The 25,031-nt window shown below is 42.5% G+C and overlaps 1 protein-coding gene across 1 annotated transcript in view; it reads right to left on the minus strand.

Annotated features, from left to right (window-relative positions):
* The window catches only part of LOC124594080 (damage-control phosphatase ARMT1-like), a 121,822-nt gene that overhangs the window by 48,964 nt on the left and 47,827 nt on the right, over positions 1-25,031 (minus strand). Inside the window, exons 3-4 of the mRNA XM_047132431.1 lie at positions 17,389-17,574; positions 8,002-8,145 (exon numbers count right to left, since the gene is read on the minus strand). Coding sequence (XP_046988387.1) covers positions 8,002-8,145; positions 17,389-17,574 — 330 coding nt within the window. The remainder of the gene's footprint in view (positions 1-8,001; positions 8,146-17,388; positions 17,575-25,031) is intronic.

A 25,031-nucleotide genomic window follows, 5' to 3' on the forward strand; every position in this document is an offset into this window, starting at 1 on the left:
TAGATTCTAAGTGTGCACAGTCCATCAGAATTATTGTAAAAGCTATGCTACTGGGACTGTGGAATTAAGTTGTAGAAAGAAAGTATCTCCACATTAGTTTTTAGCGTAGATTTATACAAAAAAATTCCAACCAGTGTTACTGTTGTAGAGTGTTAGTTAAAAGTATCTATGCATTTGAATAGCACAGTCAATTTGTACCACACTAATACTATATTGTACTTTAAAAATTACATTGTATCTCAAGAATTATATTGCATCTCAAGATTTATATTGTATTTGTGTGAAGTGAATAAACAAAAAAATTTGTCACTATACGCCTTTGTTGCTATTTACAAAACACCTATCCACTATTGCATCATTATATATGTATACGGGCTGTGCAGGTCACAAATGACATCAGTTTTTCTGAAGATGAGATGAAGATTAAGATGGGAGATAACAAAATACATAGAATGGTTGTGTGGAATTATGCTTATCATGCAGCATGAATTGGGTTATGGGAGCAGGAGGCATGTGGCCGTGTCTGCTTCCAACGATACGTAGCAGACTTGTCTAAAATTATATCTAGGAAAACCACAGACATGGTAATTGGTCAAAACTGTATACCACTATAGTGGGAACAGGGTTGAAAAAGACCACAGAGGTTGTGAGGTAAAAATTCATTTATTTCTTATCCAGCTTAAAAGTAATTTTACATTTTCATAAGCAGACACAGAAACACTATTTTCACACATTTTCTTCTTCTTCTTCTTCTTCTTGAACTGCTGGAGACCAGGATACCTGCTGAATTCCAAGTCTTGAATAGCAGCAAATTTGAAGATTCGAAGTATCCATGAGATCTTCCCCTTCACCTTCACGTACATGATGGTTGAATAATTGAAGCGACATCACCATATCTTCATAAGGCATGCCAGGATCATCCCACTGAATTTCGTGGTAGAAATGTGCTATCCACTCTGCACTCTTCCATGTTTTAGCGCACTTGACATCCTTGAAAGACCTCAATGATGCAGTGCTTCCTGAGAATGCCTCTATTATTCTGGCATCTTTTGTGTATGCCATATCTTTAAATATGCTCTGTCTACATTCATCATCATTAAAACCATGAAGTAAAGAAATAGGTCATTAAAAAGTAGTAGCATCTTACTTGGCTACAGAACAGACATTATTGTTATTGATCTTTTCAGCTATACACCAAATACAATACATCATAATTGATGGCGGTCCATCAGTGTGGCATCATGCATTCGAATTATAGTGCTTAAAGTGGGGCTCATACTTTGAAATACGTCAGGTGGCAAAAAATTTATATATCAGATAGTTATTATAGAAGTTATGTAGGGAACATGCAGTAATCAAAAGTGTTCATGCGGCGAGGCCTCTTAATCAGTACATATCTGAGAGCACATTAGACACATTTCTTGATTTCACCCACTCAAACACGCTGTAAGGAGTAACATTGTCTTTTCCCAGCGAATCCACAGTCCTCAAAGTTAACTGTCGTAACATATTGAGGAAGTAAGAGCTGTAAAATATTTTTTTCTAATGTGTGATTACAGCTCTGTTGTTGAACAAACAGAGTTGAGCAGTGACCCTCCCTCCTTGATAGCGATAACTAAAGCATGACCATACTTTGCACAATACACTCACTATCACACCTTAGAACTACGTCAATACCTTACTCACAGACATCCTGCACACACTTAAAGTTGAATAACTGAATGATGACGGATTCAAAGAGATTATTCTGTTATATACTATTGGTGCACTGAAACCGACAAGCAGGAGTCTATTGTACGCTTGTAATAAAGCATTCTTTGGATTCAGGCCTATAGGAGGTTTATACAAAACGTGGTATACCTTTTTTGAAAATTCATCTTCCGTACACACATGTTATAGGATATAAACAGGTCTGTATCATTAAGTCACCGTTTCTCGCACATGTAACAAACAAAATCTTTATATGACGCTCTGACAGGCTCTTTTGTTTCTTCTTAACAGACTCAATTTTGCCAGCTGCAACAATAGGTCCATCTCATGGTTATCCTCCTCCTGCTGCAAAGTGTTATACAGGTATGGTGCTCGGCAACAGGAACTTAAAAATGTGCTTACACTACAACAATTTTGAGGTTTCTCCACCCATCTCCTAGGCCTGAGAACATTAACCCCGAGTGGACATACTCTAGTATATATTGCACTCACAATGATTTTGTTAGTCAGGGGAAATTTGTATGATCTGGGTGGTGGAACGTACTGACACAAACCCTGACTTGGCGGTCTGAGTCTCTAACGAATGCCACTGTTTGTTGGATGGATTTACAAGTATATCGAAAATATGAAAAGGTTTTGTGCCAATAAACCGAAAAGACACTAGGACTCTTTTAAATTGTAATTACATCCTTTATTGATCGACAAATATGCGATGGCGGGAAGCTTTTTTGCAGTGTGAGAAGGACACCCAGCTGGTGCGAGTGTGGAGGTATCATAATTGTTTTTATACACCTATAATTGAAAGTCAAAAATGTTATGCTACTGCTTGAATATAAAGGTACCATGGCTTATGTTCCGACATATCACCACACGTTTGTGGGAAGTAATCAAACTACTATACACGTAAACACAAAAAAACAAAACAAAAATTACGTATGTCCAGTCATAGGGGAAGGATGGATTTGACGTGGTGAATTGTGATTTCAACGCACTGAGAAGTATATCCGAACATAAGGGGTGATAGATTCATTTCATAAAGGGCTATACATATAGCAATGCAAGGAAACAACTGGACCTGCTACAGTGTACAAACAGGACAGGCAATACGGCTGTAACAAATCGTCCAATCATCGGCAGACCTAAGCTTATCCTCGCGTTTTCCTTGATGCACTATCGACAGAAATGTTGGTTACAGTACATCAAATCGTATTGGTGATATCTTTCCAACACTTTTGTCTGTGGGAGTATTGTTGATTATCACATAGTGCCAGACACTATGATAATAGTTGTCTGACAGAGTCTTGGCGGGATGCAGCACCTTCTGGAAGCGCTGACTGGGTAACTTAAATGTCAGATAATTTCCTAGAACTGAAGATAATCGTGACATGTAGCTGGTGTGACTGTGGGAATACCATAATTATTTCGGGTGGTGTATACATATATAAGATAACTGCACTGTTTGTTTGAAATGTGTATATTTTGATGTTCCAGCTTGTATAGAGAAAATGACTGAGTGTCCTGTTGCGAGGGAGGTATGTATTTGACATGGAAAACTGAGGTAGCCGTAAGGGGAATGACAGATTTTTTTTTTCTTTTACATGGAAAATTATGTGCACTATAGACATTGAGATTCGTTTCAGAAGCACAGCCAGCAAGAGGAGACATTTTCAGTACATGTCCGACTGCAGCAGCAATCCTAATATTTAATTGTAGTTGCACTGATAAATATGTGCCTAGTTTCCAATATTCTTGTGAGTCTGGAGATGGTCATAGAAAGTATAATAGCAGCCAAGCAGGTTTGGGCCAGAAACTGCATCTCAGCAAACACCTTTGTTCTGGCTGGGGCTTGCCCATCCTCTGTACACCACTTCAGAGTGTCTGACAAAGCTTCCGGCTTTTGACGATTTGGCTCACAGCTCCCCTTGAATGGGTGAATAGTGAACTATACCCAATTTGTGATACGTTGCCTTCAGGACAGTGTGTGTCATGTGAATACTCTGTGGAAATTTGAGAAGATTCAATGCAACGAGTGTTTGCACTGGGGGCATTGATAGCATTCGAACTTCTATCACTCAGTTCCTCTCTCTGGCTGACACATGCTTCCACAGCTGCAGTCATGGACCACATTTACGGCGACAGTTTCCTCCGTCGGCGTTGCACTGCAGCACGGTGAGTATGTGGCATGTATTTGACGAGTAGGCCACTTTTGTGAGGTTGGCCTGTCAGTGGAATATGGCAACCTGTACAAAATAGTTTTTTCGCTGAAAGTCTCGTCTGCAGAAAAAAATGGCGGACAGTGCTCCCACACCGGCAGCAGCAGCAGTTTCGCAGGTAAACTCAGTAAGAACTAATCAGAATGATCCGCTCATTCACAAGACATCGTTTGTGCTGGGACATAGGACCTTCTATAGACTGGTTCGAACATGATGGGGACAAGATATTTACAGAAAGTTCTGAGAGTAACGTGATGTCTTCTTTGTTGACGTGTTAAAAGACCAATTGAAGCAGACTATCCATCTCTGGTGTGATTCTGTCCCTCATCCACCATTGTGGCATAAGGACATCTCCAGATCAGCAGATGCACAAATTCCAGCCATTTTTCTCTTCTGTGGGTTAGTGCTTTGAATTCTTTTTTCTTGTTCTGATTTTCCCATCTGTGCTTAGACAGAGCTCTCTTTCCAAACAAAAAGAATGCTTTTATGATTAACTGTGTTTTCACAAGCATAGACAGACATCATGAAGGCTTTTAGCGATGAGAACAAGGGTGAACCATTACTGCTTCTGCGACAAATGTCAAAAGCAGGATGTTACAATTTCTGAAAAGGGTAACATGTGATGGATGGGCTGTCGCATTAGGATCACTAGGAAGAATGCATCCTGTGTTATTCTGGGACATTTTCGTAAACAGTTTGTGAAAGCATTGCAATATATTTCTATAGCGCTTTCAGAGGGAGACTTTTAATATATAACACTGACAACCTTTTAACTGCACCTGTGAGGGTGAGCCACCATGCAAACATCTTGCTGGGCCTGCAGGTACAAAGGCTATTTGTAGCCACAGTGGATAGGTAAACACGTGTTTCGACAGGAATTTCTCAGGTGTCAAGTATGTAAGGGATGCTGCCACGTCATGTTTGTTGGATCCAAATGGACACCTGTGTGTGGCTCGGCAGCTGACTGCCACGTCCTTGCTTTGCAGCAGCCATTGGTGCACACTGACTCCTGGCAGCGTGTGCAGTGGCGTTCTGTGCTTGGTGATCAAAATTACGTGTGATAGGTGTTTCATGACAGTATACATTGTGTGTTTGTTATAAAAAGAAAGGCGATCGATTTAATTACTTCTTACAAGACCTGCATCTTCCCAAAAAGCAGAGAATGATGAGCAAGAGAAATTCAACCCCAGAAAACCGATTTTTTTTAAAATAAACAATATACCTTGAATTTCCTGTCATGAGGTCTTTCCTCTCCACCACAGAGCCACCAATTTCCACGTAGAGGAGGGGAGGGGGAAAGGAGAGGGGGGCAGGTGATAGGGTTTACCAGACGACAGGGGTTTATTTATTAATTGATCAATTAAATTAAGTAGTTGATCAAATTGATAAGAGTGAGAGGGGGCTATTGGAGTAACTCAGACCTGAAAGTGTACCTGTGTCAATGAGTGCAACGGGTTGGGTTGGAGGTTTCCTGAAGGGTGGTCAGGTGGGGTGCAGGGGGGATGGGTTGGGGGTGGGGGAACAATAGTTTAAGGACCTGTCAATGGAGAGACTAGTTTATCCCCAGGAGTATTACCTGTCAATCAAAGGAGAACAATAGGTTTGCCCCTGAGTGCATACTTGCCTCTGATGCAGACAAACCACATTAACAAAATGCACTGATGCCCCTGTTGCCCTACTACTAGTGTTTAACGACCCGTGATTAGAGACAGAGCATGAGCTCAGGTTGGGAGAGGATGGAGAAGGAAAACAGACGTGAGCTTTCAAAGGAATCATCGTGACATTTTCCTTAGGTTTTGTAGGAAAATTATGGAAAACCAAAATCAGGATGGCCGAACGCTGGTTTGAGGCGTTGTCGTCTAGAAGGCGAGTCAGTAGTATTAACTACTGCGCCGTCTCACTGTGTGGTTTTTGTGCGAAAGGGAGAGACTCAATGACCGAGCATTTGCTAAGTGGGCAGAATCGTTGTGTCGCAAGGTGGAGACATCAGCAATCTGGAAGCAGTGTTTGACAACAACGAGGAAGATACGCCGACGTCGTATAGAAGAGCGAAAATTCCATTTCTTTGAGTGAAAACGGATGACGTTTTGTGTGTGACCTTCTCCTCTTTAACTGTTTCCAGTTTTGTTTATGGAGCAGATAATACAAACCGATTGGTGACAGTGTAGCAACAGTTTGCAGTGCTAGTTTTCTAGCCCAATTATAGGACCTGAGATTCTCGAAAGTAACTGTCTCGCCGGACAAAGTGAGGCTGCATACCCTGCTGCAGCGTCATAGAATTATGTATAGCAGTGGATAGAAACAACACAGGTCCGTCGACAAACTTTAACTCAACTTGCTCTGTGAGACGTACAGCAACTTCCCTGGCTACCACATCTCCAGACTTGACTTCAACCGAGCACATATGGGCTATGACGGGCGAGAAGACACTCGTGTGACTAGTCAACAAGAACTCTTACATACTTACGTGAACAGTCGAGGAGGGGTGGAATAATATATCGAAGGATAGTATTCCCCACTTGTACTATCGGTTGGATGCCAAAGTCAGAGCCTGCATTGCCGCCTATGGAGGCTATACCAAGTACTAATATGGGGGTTTCAGCATGGGTCACACCTGGTACCTCAGAACCGCTAATGCTATTGACCTGTAAATGTAATCATAAGTACTATTTCAAAAACAAATCTCGAGTGGACGGGAACCCGCTAAAAGGGTGTACTAACTTTTTTCGGCCGGTTAGCGTGATAGTTAAAGTTTCTGATGGACTTGTTCATTTAAATGTGGAACGTTGTACCGCAAGAGAACAGTCTGTTAATTTCTGTATCAGGTGATGTTTTAACAGCTAATAACAGTTGTTAACTTATCCAGCAATCCTGTGGCAAAGATCTGCATCAAAGTTAAGTAAGCCTTTTTTCATTTGTATCTTGAAGTGAACTAATATTTCATGTATTCTGGTGTGGTGAGCCTTCTCCCAGAGCAATCAGAGATCCCACAGTTGTGCCAGACGAAAGTAGTTTCGTCTGTCACAACAGGCACATTATCTCAAATATTCAGTTTAGAGTACTGCACACTGAGTTCCATGGGACTTGACACAGGCCGAGAAGGTACACAGAGCTGAAATCTGTAATTGACTTTTGTAAATCGAGAATGAAGATCCAAATTTTTTGGAGGAACTGGTGAATCATGATGAAGCGTGGTGTCCCTATTACACACATAGGAAGAAAGTCTAATCTATGCGATGGAAATATCCCAGGTCCAAGAAATTCTGTGCTGCTCCATCTGCAGGTAAGCAGAAGATCTAAGTTTTTTGGGACACGTGTGGCATACTGCGAATCGACTGGCTGTCAGTAGAAACAACTATCAACAGCAGGGTGTCCTGTGACGCCCTTACACGATTATGTGCAGCATTCACCATATGCTACAGGGAAAGTGATCAAAAGGAGCATTTCTCCAGCACGACAATGTGCAGCCACCACGACTGTGAAGTTGACATCACTTGAATTCTTTGTGCCACACCCTCTGTATTCACCAGATCTCGCAGTGTCTGATAATGCTTTATTCGATACCATGAAAGACGCACTGCAAGGTGATAAGTTTGGGCAATAATAAAGAATTGCAAGCAGTTGTACAAGAATGGGTGGGTAGTGCCCCAAATAACTATTCTGTGACGCTGTAATGAATGTTCCAGGGTGGTGGCAGTGGTGTATTGACATTAATATGAACTCTATCGAGAGAAACCATGTACACTGAATCGTGTTCGTTAATAAAAAAGTATAAAAAACTACTACTGTAAATTATTTCCAAACGTTGCTCGTATTGTGCAACATGCTATATCAACTACACTTGTTTTACATTTCTATGGCAGAACATCGCAATCACATCTGTATGCTATCAAGTGAAAAATCCCTGGTAGTTTCTCCAGTAGTGCCCGGACAGGTAGTGTATTCTTCAATTAGTCGGAAAGCTTTTTATAATTGTGTGTCGCTATTTTAATAACTCTGCTATATTTAGGACACGACAGGTTCATCTGCGAGGCAGAGTTACACAGCGGTGTAATCTGATGTGGTGTGAGTCGCGTACCTTGAGATGGATGCGCACCCTGGTGGCCCCCAGCGTGGTGAGCAGCTGCGCCAGGCACAAGTCGGCGAACAGCTCGTAGCCCATGTTGTCACACACCAGGTCCACCGTCACGCAACCCGCTCCAGACTGCAGCACTGTCCACACCTGTTGCGGGCGCACACAGCGATAAAAACAAAATGTTCACATGTGTGTGAATTTCTAAGGGACCAAAATGTTGAGGTCATCGGTCCCTCGACGTACACACTACTTAAACTAACTTATGCTAAGAACAACACACACACTTATGCCCGAGGGATGACTCGAACCTCCGTGACATGGTGCCTCAAACCCTGCGGCCACTCCGCGCGGCAATAAAAACAAGCTCCATTATAGATGTGAAATATTGATGTATCGACTTTATGGTAAATATTATGAGTGATATCTATGCTAACGATAGATCGGATGTAAAATATTGGTATTTTCGAGATATTGGATTTGCATATATTACAAAGGGTGATCGTTGCTTGAAAACAAAACAGAACTTACATGTCCAAAAAGGAATATTATTTAAATTTGTTTCAAGAAATATCTGAGACTGCTGGTTTACAAATGTTTATCAAGAAAATCAGCTTTTTAGAAAACATGAATGCCATTGCTTTTAAACTAAAGAAAATTTGTAGAGCAGGTTAATGACGGTAAACCAATACCAGTGCAAATATTAGAGAGAAAGCAGACAGAACTCGTCTAAAAGAGAGGTTACGCTTATAGAACATGTCTTATGTCATAAAGTAATAGCTGATTTGGTATTAAGGGAAGCTGTTGGTAATTAAAGCTGTAGGGAAAAATTTGTAGAGGGAGATGAAGCCTTGAACGCAGTAAGCCGGTTAGAATGTATGTAGACTGCAGTAGTTATGCAGATATTTGCGCAATATAAACAAGTGTGGAGAGCTGCATCAAACCAGTCTTCTGAAGACCACAACAACAACGTGCTTTAACACAGTACTAAACAAGAAAAAAAGAAACTGACGTGCTAAAAAGTCGAAAGCACCCTAAGGCTGCTATGAAAAAATACAAAAGTGGAAACGCTACGTGTAAAGTTCTTTTGTGTCAGGATTTACTAAGAACTAAAACTGAAGGACACCTTAACAAGTTGACAACGGAGCTCTGTTTGCTATCTTCTTACATTTGAAGCGTCTTTCATTCTAGAATGAATTTTTCACTCTGCAGCGGGGTGTCCGCTAACATGAAACTTCCTATCAAATTAAAGCTGGGTAAAGAACCAATATCCGAACTCGGAACCATTGCCCGTACAATCTCTCATTCTGTTCGCCACCAGACAAAAAAGTTAATTTATTTTGGATTCCTTCAAGCCCCATTGTCTTCAAAATCGTCTTATGACGTCACATTGCGATAGTTAGATAATTGCAAATCTTCAAAAGGCATAAGAATCTCGTAAATGGGGCAAGAGGGCAGAGGTGTTTGAGTGGTGGAGGAGGGGGGGGGGGAGGCTGGAGGTTAACTCAAATTAGTTTCGTGGCGAATGACGAAATAGTTTCTGAACTTCACAGTAAAAGGCTCTCAGTAGACTTACTACTGGTTAGTATCCATTACGTTTTCTGGTTTCTTTAAATTGATACCCAGTTAATACACTACTGGCCATTAAAATTGCTACACCAAGAAGAAATGCAGATGATAAATGGGTATTCATTGGACAAATATATTACTCCAAAACTGACATGTGATTACATTTTCACGCAATTTGGGTGCATAGATCCTGAGAAATCAGTTCCCAGCACAAACACCTCTGGCCGTAATAACGGCCTTGATACGCCTGGGCATTGAGTCAAACAGAGCTTGGATGGCGTGTACAGGTACAGCTGCCCATGCAGCTACAACACGATACCACAGTTCATCAAGAGTAGTGACTGGCGTATTGTGACGAGCCAGTGGCTCGGCCACCATTGACCAGACGTTTTCAATTGGTGAGAGAACTTGGAGAATGTGCTGGCCAGGGCAGCAGTCGAACATTTTCTGTATCCAGAAACGCCCATGCAGGATCTGCAACATGCGGTCGTGCATTATCCTGCTAAAATGTAGGATTTCTCAGGGATTGAATGAAGGGTAGAGCCACGGGTCGTAACACATCTGAAATGTAACGTCCACTGTTCACAGTGCCGTCAATGCGAACAAGAGGTGACCGAGACGTGTAACCAATGGCACCCCATACCATCACGCCGGGTGATACGCCAGTATGGCGATGACGAATACACGCTTTCAATGTTCGTTCACCGCGATGTCGCCAAACACGGATGCGACCATCATGATGTTGTAAACAGAACCTGGATTCATCTGTAAATGACGGTTTGCCATTCGTGCACCCAGGTTCGTCGTTGAGTACACCATCGCAGGCGCTCCTGTTTGTGATGCAGCGTCAAAGGTAACCGCAGCCATGGTCTCCGAGCTGATAGTCCATGCTGCTGCAAACGTCGTCGAACTGTTCGTGCAGATGGTTGTTGTCCTGCAAATGTCCCCATCTGTTGACTCAGGGATCGAGACGTGGCTGCACAATCCATTACAGCCATGCGGATAAGATGCCTGTCATCTCGACTGCTAGTGAAACGAGGCCGTATTACACTCCTGAACCCACCGATTCCATATTCTGCTAACAGTCATTGGATCTCGACCAATGCGAGCAGCAATGTCGCAATACGATAAACCGCAATCGCGATAGGCTACAATCCGATCTTTAGCAAAGGCGGAAACGTGATGGTACGCATTTCTCGTCCTTACACGAGGCATCACAACAACGTTTCACCAGGCAACGCCGGTCAACTGCTGTTTGTGTATGAGAAATCGGTTGGAAACTTTCCTCATGTCAGCACGTTGTAGGTGTCACCACCGGTGCCAACCTTGTGTGAATGCTCTGAAAAGCTAATCATTTGCTTATCACGGCATCTTCTTCCTGTCGGTTGAATTTCGCGTGTGTAGCACGTAATCTTCGTGTTGTAGCAATTTTAATGGCCGGTACAGTATGTCTGTCTGTCTGGCGAGGCAATATGCGTGTTCGATCTGCGAAGTCTTTTTTCTATGGAGTGTGGTGGCAGCTGCCCTAACCTGCCCTTCGGTAGTTACTCGTTTGTTTACCACTGAATCTAAGTCTGCTTTTTGGTTTTCTGCTTTTTGATTTACATACATCTCAGGCTATGTCATATCTTCACTTGATTTTCTCACAGTTTGTTTCCAGCTGGTATTTGTTTGAAAATAACTAGTTACTGATTCACGTAATCCTTGAGTACCATGCACACCATGTTGATTTCTGCGTCCGTTTACCAACCCCCACACGGACCCTCTACCATCTAATTACGACTAAATTTCTACCCCTTTTATCCACAGTGAACATTTCTGCATATTCTGCATTGACTCCAATAACCCCATTGTTTTCCCTCTAACCACCAATATTGGTGTGCTGCCATGGCTATTCCGAGACATCCCCTCGCCCTATACCTACATACACTGCATACCCCACCTTAACGCAACTTTAACTGAACCCCTCATCCAGACAATGAAATTCGCTCCGACATATAACCATCGTGTAACTACAACATTTCCTCTCCCCACTACCCATCTCCATAGCCAAAATCGATAATGCATGTCTGTTCGTTGGCGCTCGACTCAGAGGTAAGCCAGTTCGAATCCTGGTGGTGGACAGAATTTTCACTGCTAGTATTTGGTCAGCAAATCAAGGAGAGATGGTGGTGTAATGTTCTTGATCATCAGTCTTTGCGCCAGTGTCTGCAGTGTCGCGTGAAATGAGGGCATGTGGTACTGTTGATGGTGATCCACCCACTGTATGAGGGTGCTACACTCTGTGCTATTCGAGAGGCATAGACTATGTACTGCCATCAGGTTTCATTTCATCCTTCTGCTTCTCTCATTATCGTACAGCGCAAACATGATACTACACTATACACACATTCACTACACTCATCTATGCTCCACATATACACATACAAAACAATTCTTACATACCCCCAAAGAAAGGGGCCATTGTGTGCAGAGGAAGAACTTCCTTTCTGCTAGCTGGCTGAACCCACTCCGTGGGATATCCAGCTAACAATGTTGTACTACGTTTACATCTTTACCTATCTCACTCCCCTGTTCATCTTTTTGCATTCCCTCCCCTCTTGATACCATGATTCTACATGTGCACCAAGACTCCACCTCACTTTGTCTTCTCACTATTCATTCCAGCATCTACCTTTATCTCCATATATATACTCAATGGACCTCTATCATTATACCCACTCTCTTCAACCCTACAGATCGACTTTTCACCTCATCAAAACATTTTCTTTTGTACAGTGCAGACGCTTCAGTGAACCTTCAGTAAACATGCTGTGTTCCTTTTTAAGAGATTGTCGCTGTTCCTGCAAAGCGTTTTGAATACATGTTTAAATTTTTGTCTTTACCATTTAGTCTTTTGACTTTAATTTAAACAACAAAGAAAATTAACAGTTTAATTTTATGTAAAACCCAACAAAATTATCCTTTTTATAGATTTCAAAAAATCTGTAAGTTTTTTCAGTCTTTAATTACAATTATTCCGTCTTTATTTATATTTTTAAAGGTTTTGACTGACGAGTAGCGTTTTGGAACATGTTTTTTGCTTGTGTATTATGACACTTCTGGAGACCAAAAATCTCCTTTGTAGGAACCAACATGGGTTCTGAAAACAACGATCGTGTGAAATCCAGCTCTTTCTGTTTGTCTGCACGACTCAGAAAGCAGTACATGCACGGGCCTGGGGTAGATGCCATGTTCCTTGACTTCTGCAAGACAAACGATACAGTTCAGTCCTTTCGCCTAATGAAGAAAATACGAGCGTATGCAACGTGAGACCAATTGTGTGACAGGATTGAAGGGTTTTTAGCAAACAGAGCACAGCATGTCACTCTCAACTGAGAGAATCTCCACTCGAAAATCTAGCTTGAGCAGTGACTGAGGACTGCTATAGCACTATTAGTTTTTCACAATATACACAAATGACCTAGCAGACAATGTTAGAAGTTCCATAAGGTTTTTTGGGGATGATGCTGTTGTTTATAGAGAATTCACAACGCTAGAAAATTGTAGCGAAATGCAGGAAGACATGCAGAAGATCGATGATTGGTGCTCGGGAGCAGCAGTTGACCCTCAGTATAAACAAATGTAGGGTAAGTAATGGAACAACCTGTGTACCACCCCACTTTCCATTGTTGCCAGATGTATCCAAGATGGCAGAGATGACATCGTCAAAAATGGCGGCATGTAGACTTGGCAACAGCGCATGACGTCAGCCAAGATGGCGGCTATGACGTCTGCCGATGACGCAACTACCGTTCTCCAATATGGCGGCTTTTGGCGGGAAAGTCCAACGTCCCCCTCCCCCAGAAAAGTGGCGGGAAGTTCAAATTAAAACAGGATAATGCATCACACCATGGTTGTCTCTACTAACCTAAGAAAAGAAGCAGGAAGATAAGTCACTTGGGCTACCCCCACTAACCTAAGTCATCCGACCGCCACTTCTTCCTATGAACTGGCGCCAAGTTTGAATTTAAGCTATAAATAGAGGCAATTCACATATCTCTACTAAGCTAAGAAAACGGTGAAAAAGAAAGGACACTTAGGCTAACCTCAGTTACCTGACCCCCACCTCCTCCTCCTAAGGATTCATGGGAAAAAGACTAGGACATAAGTCTTTATTTAAACAATTTCATGCAGTACAGCCATCCAGTGTGTTCACCATAAGCTCCAGACTCCAACTGACTTAGTACGCAGCGCCACCACCAGAGGGCGCTGTCATCCAAGCTGGCAGCCATGATGTCAGTTGATGACACAAGTACCGTTAGACCTGTGACGTCACAGACACGCTGATAGGGTTCCAAACCCAAATCCAAGATGATGTAGATGGCAAATTCCAAAACTACCATTCCCCCCTCCCAGGCGGGAAATTCAGATTTTATCAGATTTTTGCGAGTGCCATGCACACCTGGACTTGGAAGGAAATAGTTAAAGTCTCCTCCACGATCCTCAACTGACCACCACGTCCCCTTACCAACACATATTGGTGGACTAATGTGCACTATCGTGTACTAACGTGCACAGCGCGTGATGTCATCCAAGATGGCGGCCGTGAAATCAATTGATGACGCAAGTGCTACACCCCCATGGCGGAAAGTTTGAATTTTGGCGGGAAGATAGGTCAATTGGGCTACCTCTGCCACCCTAAGAAAATGGCACGAAAGAAAGGACACTTGGACTACCTCCACTAATCTAAGTCACCAGACCGCCACCTCATCCTAGGAATTCGTGGGAGAAGGACTCAGCTTGCACTGGGCTGGTGGAGAGAGGTAGAAGTGTACTTTATTTATTTTGGAACGATTTATTTAGGGGTGGAGTATATTTATTACACTGATACAAAAGACACGCTCTGACATGCTTGGCATCACGTCACACAGCCTACAGACATGTGAACCACAAAAAGACTCTGCAAACATTCTAGTTCATCGTCAACTGTCGAAATCATGCACCAGTCTTTATTTAAACAATGGAGCCGCTACCGCCATCCAGTGTGTTCGCCACAAGGTCCAGAGGCCCTCTGCCCTAGTGCACAGCAGCATCACCACCAGAGCGCGCTGTCATCCCTCTCACCTGTTCGACCACTTTCTCTCTATCGCCACTCTAATGGGACACATCTGAGGTATGGATACCGATGTCACAGATCGTGCTGTTCCACCACTTGTGACGCGCATACAGACGTCACAGATCGTGCTATACAAAAACTGTTCCACTGCTCCTAAATAATTCAGTACACCGTTATGCGGTCACAATATTAACTCATAAACTGTCCAAATAACACATTGCACGGCCTACAGACCTGCTCACAAAATAATCCAACAGACATGCGCAAGCACTGCCCACAGCCCCCTGTCCACTGCACTGCACTGGAGGCTACCAGTGAAGTGATGAACCGTCAGCTGCCAAGTCACACACAGCTGCATGCAGTCATGAGGCAGCGACATCCCATTCATACTCCATACCTAAATACATGTTCACCTGGGCACAGTTGCTGATGCAACTGAACGAGAGTGAAGACCCATTTTTTCTGTGTGCACTCACACTGGGTCCGGACCGAGCACTCATGTGTTTTTTAACATTGCTGGCGCAATCACTCTATAGTTGCGGTACAGGTCCAGTGGGAGCACCATAAACCATTGTTTTCTGCAGAGGAGACTTTCAGCACTAAAATTATTTTCCACAGATCGCTAAATTGCACTCACAGTTAAACACACAAAATTTGTCTACTGATCGTCAAATATATACATATTATACTCACAAAAATATTGGAAGGCAGGAACATATTTACCAATCTAACTACAATTAAATATTATTACGATTGCCGCAACATCCTGACAACCAAACTTCCCGCCAAGAGGGTGTGTCACTTGCATCAACAGCTAATGTCACGGCCGCCATCTTGGATGACGTCATATGCTATGCACGTTAGTGCACGTTAGTACACGTTATCCCTCCAACACGGGTTGGTAAGGGGACGTGGCAGTCGGTTTAGAATCATGATGTAGACTTTAATTATTTCCTTCCAAGTCCAGGTGGGTGTGGCACTCGCGAAAATCTGACAAATCTAAATTTCCCGCCTGGGAGTGGGGTGTGACACTTTTTGAATTACCCACCACCGCCACCTTGGATTTGAGGTTCGAACCCTATCAGTGTCTCTGCGACATCACAGGTCTAATGTTGCTGGCATCATCACCTGACGTCATAGCTGCCATATTGGATGACAGCGCCCTCCGGTGGTCGCACTGTGTACTAAGTCAGTTTGAATCTGGACCTTGTGGTGAACACAGTGTTTCATTCCATTTTGTATTACGTCATAGATGAGAGCACCCTCTGGTGATGTCGCTGTGTACTAAGTCAGTTGGAGTCCGGACCTTGTGGTGAACACACTTGAAGTCCTTTTCCCACGAATCTTTAGGAGAAGGTTGCGGTCAGGTGACTGAGGTTAGTCCAAGTGTCCTTTTTTCGCGCCATTTCCTTAACGTAGTAGAAATACACGAATTGACCTTTACTTACAGCCAAAATTCAAACTTGGCGCCAGTTCATAGGAAGAAGTGGCGGTCAGATGACTTGGATTCGGCGGGGTCAGGGATTTTCTCTGCCTCGTGATGACTGGGTGTTGTGTGATGTCCTTAGGTTAGTTACGTTTAAGTAGTTCTAAGTTCTAGGGGACTGATGACCATAGATATTAAGTCCCATAGTGCTCAGAGACATTTGAACCATTTGACTTAGATTAGTGGGGGTAGCCCAAGTGACCTATCTTCCCGCGATTTTTCTTAGGTTAGTAGAGATAACTGCGGTGTGATTGGAATTTTAACTTCCCGCCATTATTCTGGGAGAGGGGGGCGCAGCACTTTCCCGCTAAAAGCCGCCATCTTGTAGAAGGGTACTTGCGTCATCGGCTGACGTCATGGCCGCCATCTTGGATGACGTTTTGCGCTGTTGCCAAGTCTACATGCCGCGATATTGGATTATGTCAACGCCGCCATCATGGATACATCTGGCAACAATGTAAAGTGGGGTGGTACGCAGGTTGTTCCATTACTAACGTGTTGGGAGCACAATTGCAGAACAACCATTCGAAGCACTTATTTAGATAAAATATCTAGGAGTACTCGTATGGAGCTGTCACATTAAATTAACTGCAGGTAAGGTAGATGTCAGACTGATTGATTCACTGGAATCATTGGAAGAATCCTCAGGAACAAAGGATGTAACTTACAAAAGATTTGCTCGAAAAATACTTGAATACTGCTCGCCAGCCCGGGGTACCATATGGGCTTGATACATGAAATAGAGAAGATCCAAACAGCGGCAGCACGTTTCGTTACAGGTTGCTCTAGTAAGCGCGAAAGCAACACAGAGATACTCAGCCAAGCCCAGTGGCAGACGCTGCAAGAGAGGCGTTCTGCATCACAGCGTGGTCTATTGTTAAAGTTCCGGTAGAATACGTTCATGAAAGTCAACCAGTATGTCGCTTCTCGAAGACCATGAACATAAAATCGAGCCCACACAGAGGCTTGCCGGCAATCGTTTTTCCAGCGAACTGTACGTAAGTGGAACAGAAAAAGGGGAAAGTGACACTAGTACACAAGGAACACTATGTCACATATTGTAAGGCGGCTTGCTGAGATGGTACCGCTGGCAGTTCACCCTCCACCCATATAGGGCAAGGGGGATCAAATAACAACATAGAAAAAAAAAACTGGATAGTCAAAGGCTACATCACTTAATTTCTTCACAAAACCCCATACATGAATGAACGCTGCCAAATAGGTAGCGCAAAGGGCTCACCGTCTCGGACTGGTCGGCGATGAAGGCGTCGTCGGAGGGCGCGGTGATGGCTGTCAGCTCGTCTTGATCTAGCACGACGCCCGCAGACAGCGAGAGGTCTGCCGCGTTGGCGCGCGTCGCAGTCTTCAGCAACCGCGACAAATCCTCCCGACTCGTCCCAGCTTCAGCCATCCACTCCGCCAGCGCCTGCACACACCACACGTTTGACTCTCCGTGGGCAGAGAGTCAGCTAACTTACTCTACAAAAAAAAAAAAAAAAAAAAAAAAAAAAAAAAAAAAAAAAAAAAAAAAAAAAAAAAAAAAAAAAGGGACAGGCGTTCCAGAGAGACACAATTCCTTTTACTCTCGCCGATGGATATGCTTTGCTGCTCATTCGCGACAAAGTGAAGCTGTGCGCCGGTCTGAGAATCCATCCCAGTCATCACTTCTTATGGGCAGTCATCGTCAAATAGAGTCAAAAGCGTATGCCTCACGAAATGACTCAAGGTCTCAAATAAGCACCGGCGGCTCTCCATGTTTTCAAGACTCCCCAGGGGCTCGCCCACAGTGCTGTTGGGCTAGTACGCATGGATACAGGTTGGAATAGAGAGCCTGACACAAACTCTACTGAACTGTAATGAGTCTTCTGGAAAAGAGCATTTGTTATCATTCGGCATACCACGTCCTATCTTATTATTATTCAGTGTGTCCGCCCCCGGTAGCTGAGTGGTGAGCGTGACAGAATGTCAATCCTAAGACCTCAGGTTCGATTTCCGGGTGGGTCGGAGATTTTCTCCGCTCAGGGACTGGGTGTTGTGTTACCCTAATCACCATCATTTCATCCCCATCGACGCGCAAGTGGTGTCAAATCGAAAGACTTGCATACGGCGAAAGGTCTACCCGACGGGAGGCCCTAGTCGCACGACATTTTATTTGTTATTCAGTGTTTGATGCGTTTGGCCAGTCACAAACATACAGTCCTGGTAACCACATCAGATGAGGAATTAGTCATCTCCAGGTGACAGCCCGCTAATACTGTGTAATACCATCTCAATGATATCATCTCGCATAGGGAGAGTCCAGTTTCTTCAGATATCGGATATTCAGCTGAATTAATGGGTATTACTGGAAGTAGAGGAAAGATGTAAAGGAATAAATGTTGGTGTCATTCCTTTTTGGCAATTTAAGATTTGATTAAAATTTTTAGGTAGTACCAAATGTGAACAGTCCATTATTGTTAGGATTATGTTGTCTGAAGCAGCTACTACGTCAGCAATTAAAAAGGTGATAGAACAGAGTATAACTGAATGACCCCAGAGTGAATACAATAAAAACTCGACATCTGGCTTTAGACGCCAGAACAATAAACCAAATTATACAGATGCAAAGAGATAAACAGTTACCAGTGGAACAAGTACTAGCTAAATTAAATGAGCAAGCTGTATTAGTAGCACCTGGCTACTGGCAGGTTGTCCTGCATCCACAGTCACATCCTTAAACAGCATCTCTCTTTGAAAGGCGGTCCTTTCAATTCAGTGTTTTGGCGTTTGGCCTTAATATGTCAGTATCTGTATTCATGCGGGCATTACATCTGCCTTCAGGCAACGTCGATGACTTGTTCATTATTTTCAAGACATGGATCGAGCATAAAGAGGCGTTAAAGGAACTTTTTAATAAGTTTGAACAAATGGGGAATTACTGTAAAACTGGCCAAATCTTCATTTAGTATGAAGAAGCTAAAATTTCTAGGTCGTATTGTGGGTGGAGACCTACAACGGGTAGAAGGTGTCGTTAAAGGTCGTTATTCTCATAACAACAAACAGTTACGGTCATTTCTAGGCATGATAAACTTCTTTCGAAAATTTCTAACGGAAGATCATGTTAAGAGTCTTCTTATTACGCAATTGTTGAAACAACTGTCACATCTGTCCTGGAGTGAGGAAGACAAATTAGTTTTTGATGAAATTAAAGAAAAATTGTTATATTCGCCTCTGTTGTACCAGACAAGTCTCAATGAGGTAACTATGATATCAACAGACGCCTCCGATTGTGGCTTGCGAGGTTTTCCAGGGACATTTATCTATGGAAGGGGAGAGAAATTATTCCATTATACAAAAGAAAGTGTCAGCTGTAGTCCGCACTTTCAAAAAATTTAGGTATCTCTTAGCAGAAAACAAAAACCATAGTGTACACCGAGCATCAGGAACTGACCCCTTCAATGAGTAGAAGTTATTTCATAACAAACTGATGGCATGGGTTTTGTTCCTTCAACAGGAGAAATGATAATTTTTTTCTTCTGGGAGGAGGGGGGGGGGGGCGGGGGGGGGGGGCTCAACTCTATTCAAGTATAAGATGTTCATTCGGATCAGTATCTCAAAATATTAGCAGCTGAACTGTCATAAATAGTTTCAACGATTAGGATTGAAAAACAAGTTGCATCTACTCAAAATTGTAGTACAAACGAATGGAAATGAAGACACTGTAGTAGAAATACTGTGATGCTTATTGATGTTGATGTAAATCGCTCCGTAAATCGCTAGTACTTAGCGCCTATTGACTGCTTGTGATGCAGCAGTCCACTTCAATTACTTTCTTTCTCAGCAGAGTTACCCCTTCACGAATATACCACAATATATTAAATACGTCAGCATCTCTTAAGTTGATTCTGTCAAAAAACGAAGAAATGTCATTTTTTGCAGGTGGAGTTCGAAATGGGGAAAAGCAAACATAATCGCACGTACATTCTGAAGTGACTACGTCAGATTGACAACAAGAAGTGAAAGTAGATATTTACCAGTATTTTAACACGTTTTCACCACTGTCTTTAAGGTCTTCATTGAGTGATGCCACTTTTGCTACTTTAGTTTGAAAAAATGATATGACTGATGCTTGCGAAGATCTTTTTTGAGCTGTTGGCTCCATGATTGTTCCTAAAAAGAGGTAATGAACATATGAAATGCTCAGTGTTGAAACGCTGTGGCATTATATGCCTAAAATAATCGTAATATACATTAGTGTAAGAAAGGTGATTTTCTAGAATATGTATTTTCTAATCTGCAACGTGGGAAATTACATGGAAGGGAATGTTTAAAAATTCCACAGACTGACTGTGGTAATAGTCCAGAAGCAGACCAAGTCAAAAAAGCACATCACTGCAGTTTTTTAATCAGTACAACAAGAAAACTATTAGCGTTGGACCTATTAGTAGTCTGTAGATTATTTTTTTCATTGATTGATTGGCTCCGTTGGGCAAATTGAACAATGCAATGGGAGAGTAGCGAGCTACGTTTCTGTAACTTACACTCACGTTTTGAAGTTTTTTGTGTCTAAATGAAAAAGTGTTATTGCCGAACCACTGTTCACATGTAACTCGCTGTTTTTTTGTTTAAACCAAAAAGCATTCCTATCTAACTGAAAACAGTGGACGTGTAACATACTATTCTCGTTTGTTTCACACTCATGTAGCGGCGATCCAAGAAATTGATCCGCGTTTGCGTCAAGTACAACTGCAATTTCTTATTTTGTACGCTGTGGGCCACTGCATTCGCGTAATGTGGCCACACTACAGGGCGAGGCAGCGAAGACAGGCACTCCAGATATATTCACAAACGTCTGCCCTACTATACCAAATGTGAGCAAGCACATAACTCAAGTGTGGTTCGTGAGTTTATTATCTCGGCTGTCATACCAAGTTCTCCAAATATGGACATCGGGCATTCCTGCAATACTGCAATTGGATTTTCATCTGCAGTTAACTGCAGTACATGTCTGTGTTATAAGGCATTACATGCCTTCGGGAGTGGTCTTGTTTTAATTTTCGCCACAGATAAAAGTATGGAAGTGTTACGTTTGGTGAGAGTGCAAAAATGGTTCAAATGGCTCTGAGCACTATGGGACTCAACTTCTGAGGTCATCAGTCTCCTAGAACTTAGAACTACTTAAACCTAACTAACCTAAGGACATCACACACATCCATGCCCGAGGCAGGATTCGAACATGCGACCGTAGCGGTGAGAGTGCAGACCATTTTGAGTTTCCTGGACGACGGTTCGAATGGTCTCCAAATGTTCTCCTAAGAGTGTCTGTCATTAAATGTGCAATACGAGGGACATCCGTCATGTTGGTACTACACTGATTGCCCTCTGTACAGTAGGATGTCTTCCTATAAACGCAGCAGCAGCAGCATGTCTTAGAGGCTCGAGATACTTGAGTATATTTATACTGCCGTCAACGTAACAGGAACCAATGACGCGGGTCTTGAAAAACACGCACCAAATGATGCTAGACCAAGAGCTTGTTTTTATCCACTTGCCTGAGTCAGTGTGGAAGTGTACAGTTCCATTACAAAACAAGTCATTGTTGTGATTCGGTGACTATAAACCATACAAAATTACTCATGAACGTCAAGAAATTCGCCAAAATGTCAGCTACAGTTCAATGAAAACCTCATCGCGATATATATATATATTCATTCTGCATATGTGAAAAAATAGGTTCAACAGCAGCTGGAAAAAGATGGGCTGGATGTTGCGCTGTGTGGGGCTCAAAGATATGACAACGCTTCGACAAAGCCAGGAGTACATGAACGAGTTCAACGAAAAAATCGTGAAGTCAGTGCAAAATCTACGTTCAGTCCCTGTACTAATCAATTCTTAAATCTTTGTGGAATTAATACAATCTCAAGCGCTCCGTTTAGTGTCACCTGTTTTGGAGCTGCAGAGAAGATGTAATCATTCTTCTCGTCTTTTACATGTAAAGGGGAATTACGTGTAGTAAAAGCGGAAAAAAGTTTGAAACGATTCTCTGATGCTGGATGGAGTGCTCATTACAGTTCATAGCTACAATAGGAAACGTGGAAACAGTTGTGAGTACTTTGGAAGATATGGAAGATCCATCCAAGGCAAATTCTCATACCATCTCAGCAGAAAGCTTGCTCCTTTCAGCTATACACTGATGCGCCAGAACATTATGATCACCTGCTTAATAGCTTGTTTGTCCATTTTTGGAACGAAATACATCACTGATTCGCGGATCCGACAGCTTGTTCATTGGTTTGTGGATGTATGTGGCATTAGATATCTACGCACAGGTCATGTAATTCGCGTAAATAACGGGCCTCTGATTTGTGTATGCAGTGATGGCACCCGAAAGCGACATAGATGGGTCCCACAGAAATGTGAGTTCACTACAATGCTCCTCGAACCACTGTAGCACGGTTATGGCTCCGAGACACCGACAATTATACTGCTAAGACATGACATCACCAACGGGAAGATATCAAGCATGAAGGGATGAAGGTGGCTCGCAGTTGTTAGTGTGTTTTCGATTACTACCACAGGCCCCATGCAAGCACAGTAGAATATCTCCCATAGCATAATACTGCTCCCACCAACCTGCGTCCGTATCGTGCTGCACATTTCGAGCCGCCATTCACCTCGATGACAGCGTTTGTGGAGGCGACCATCGACCTAGTGTAGCACACATATGGTTCACCCGAAGAGCCGACACGTTTCCACTGGTCGACGGTCGAATCCCGATGGTCCCGCGCCCTCTGTAATCGCAACTGACTGTGTCGTCGGGCAACATGTGAACACATAGAGGTGGTCAGCTGTGAGACCTCCATGTTCAACAATGCACGATGGAGGGTGTGCTGTGAAACACTTGTGCATGCACTAGCATTGTGCTCTTTTCGCGGACATGGCGCAGATAATCATCTATCCTACTTTCCCAGCGTTCTGTGAAGAGTCGTCGTCGTCCAACTATTTACCGCCTAGTGTTAGTTTCTCTGTCCTTTTACTTCTTTGCGTAGATGCTCAAGACAGTAGCACGTGAACATTCAAACAGCTTCGCCGTTTCCGAGATACTCGTTGACAGGCTTTGCGTAATAATAATCAACTTTTGGCACATGATGCTGGAGGACAGTCTCCAAAAATGACTTTGGATGAAGGACTCGCCAAATCTAAACCCCGAATGAGCTTCTAATGACGAAACGAACCACAAGAATAGGCTATACTGTTACTTTTGGCACTAAAAATGCAATAATGTGGACATTAACATTAATCGACGAGGAAGAGGGAGTGTAAATAAAACAATGTCGGATGAACTAACTCATGATGCTGGATTATCGATCCAAGACGAAGTTCGCCGATCAGTGTTTGTACGCACAGATCGATTTATACAAGAACTGTCACAACGATACACGTCCATGAAATAAATCTACTAAATTTCCAAATTGTTGAAACGAAATTAATACTCGCAGTTCCGGATGACGCTCTGGCAGTAACACTGGAGAATCTGGTAGAAATTTACGATGAGTTTTAGAAGGAACAGGTGTTGCAAGAAATAAAATGCTATCGCAGGCGCAGTCGATACGAGTGTTAACGTAGCTGCTAGATGGTCAGCCCAGGAAATTCCTCAATTTACAATTAAATGAGACTTCAGTGAATCATTACATTTATCACTTATAATCCAATACTTCTTGGCCATTCATGTCTAAGTTGCACGATGCAAGAGAAGTTTTTCTAAACTGACCTAATGAAAATCTGTCTTCATTCTATAGTGAATTAAGAACAACAAGCCAGTCTGTCAATTTATCAACTGAAAGAAAAATTTCAAATGAAATAGATTTCAACGACGTTATGCAGAATTTCAGTAAAATAGACACGAAAACACGTACTCTAATAATATCAAGAATAAGCACTCTCTCGTACTAATATTACGAAACTAACTGTTATAATAGCTGTACAAACTTTTTTTCCAAACGTATAAAATAAAAAATAATTTTCTTATCCTGTTCTTTATTATTTCCTTGCACTCTGTGTGATGGTCGCTGTGCTGAATGCTGTTTGGGGTTTTCTCGCGTACACCCTGAAGTATGTGTATTACAATTACTAAAGCGTACAGTATACTCATCATAAATACTTAATTTTTTATCAGTCATTACATCTATTCAGTATTAATAACTTTTTACAAAATGAGCACAACAAATACGCTAATTTTTAAGCAGACTGGGGGCCTCATTTAGTTTCTCTGTACGGGCCTTGGGCTTAGTCTGCCAATACCTTGAGGTATGGCATTAATTTAATTTAATTTCATATTCATAGCTATAAAAAGTTGCTATTTCCTAGCGTCATTTCCATCACAGCAACTGGTTATATTGTAATGGGTGCTAAAAATGTTGTCAGCACAGTGGGAGATTTCACTCATAACATTCCATTGAACAAGCTGTACTGCTATTAGCTTATGGCAGGAAAACAGGTCCGCTATGAGGGATTTATGTGATTTTGCAGTATTCAACAGCTTTCAGTTTTCTTGACCAAGTTACTAGTCTTTGTTGTTTTCCAGGTGAACACAATTTGTAAATATTCTCAAAACCTTTAGGGCATAATTTGTACATGTGGCATATCAGGGAAAGGATTGGCAGCGCTTTCAAACTATTAACGAAATGAACTATGAATTGAAAGAAAAATTATGTATTTAAGACAAACTATAGGATGGCTTCTTTGTTGCTTCCCCCATGTCCCATTCAGCAGGCACTTTTGGCACAGTAATGACTAATTTAACATTTTCTGTTCGTCTACGAACATTATTCTCTACATTACAGTGCATATAAAGTCGCATTTCCACTATTATAGTGTATTTTCCCCAACGGGTCTGTCTTCTGG

Source organism: Schistocerca americana, chromosome 2 (assembly GCF_021461395.2).
Source record: "Schistocerca americana isolate TAMUIC-IGC-003095 chromosome 2, iqSchAmer2.1, whole genome shotgun sequence".
Classification (NCBI taxonomy): Eukaryota; Metazoa; Arthropoda; class Insecta; order Orthoptera; family Acrididae; genus Schistocerca; species Schistocerca americana.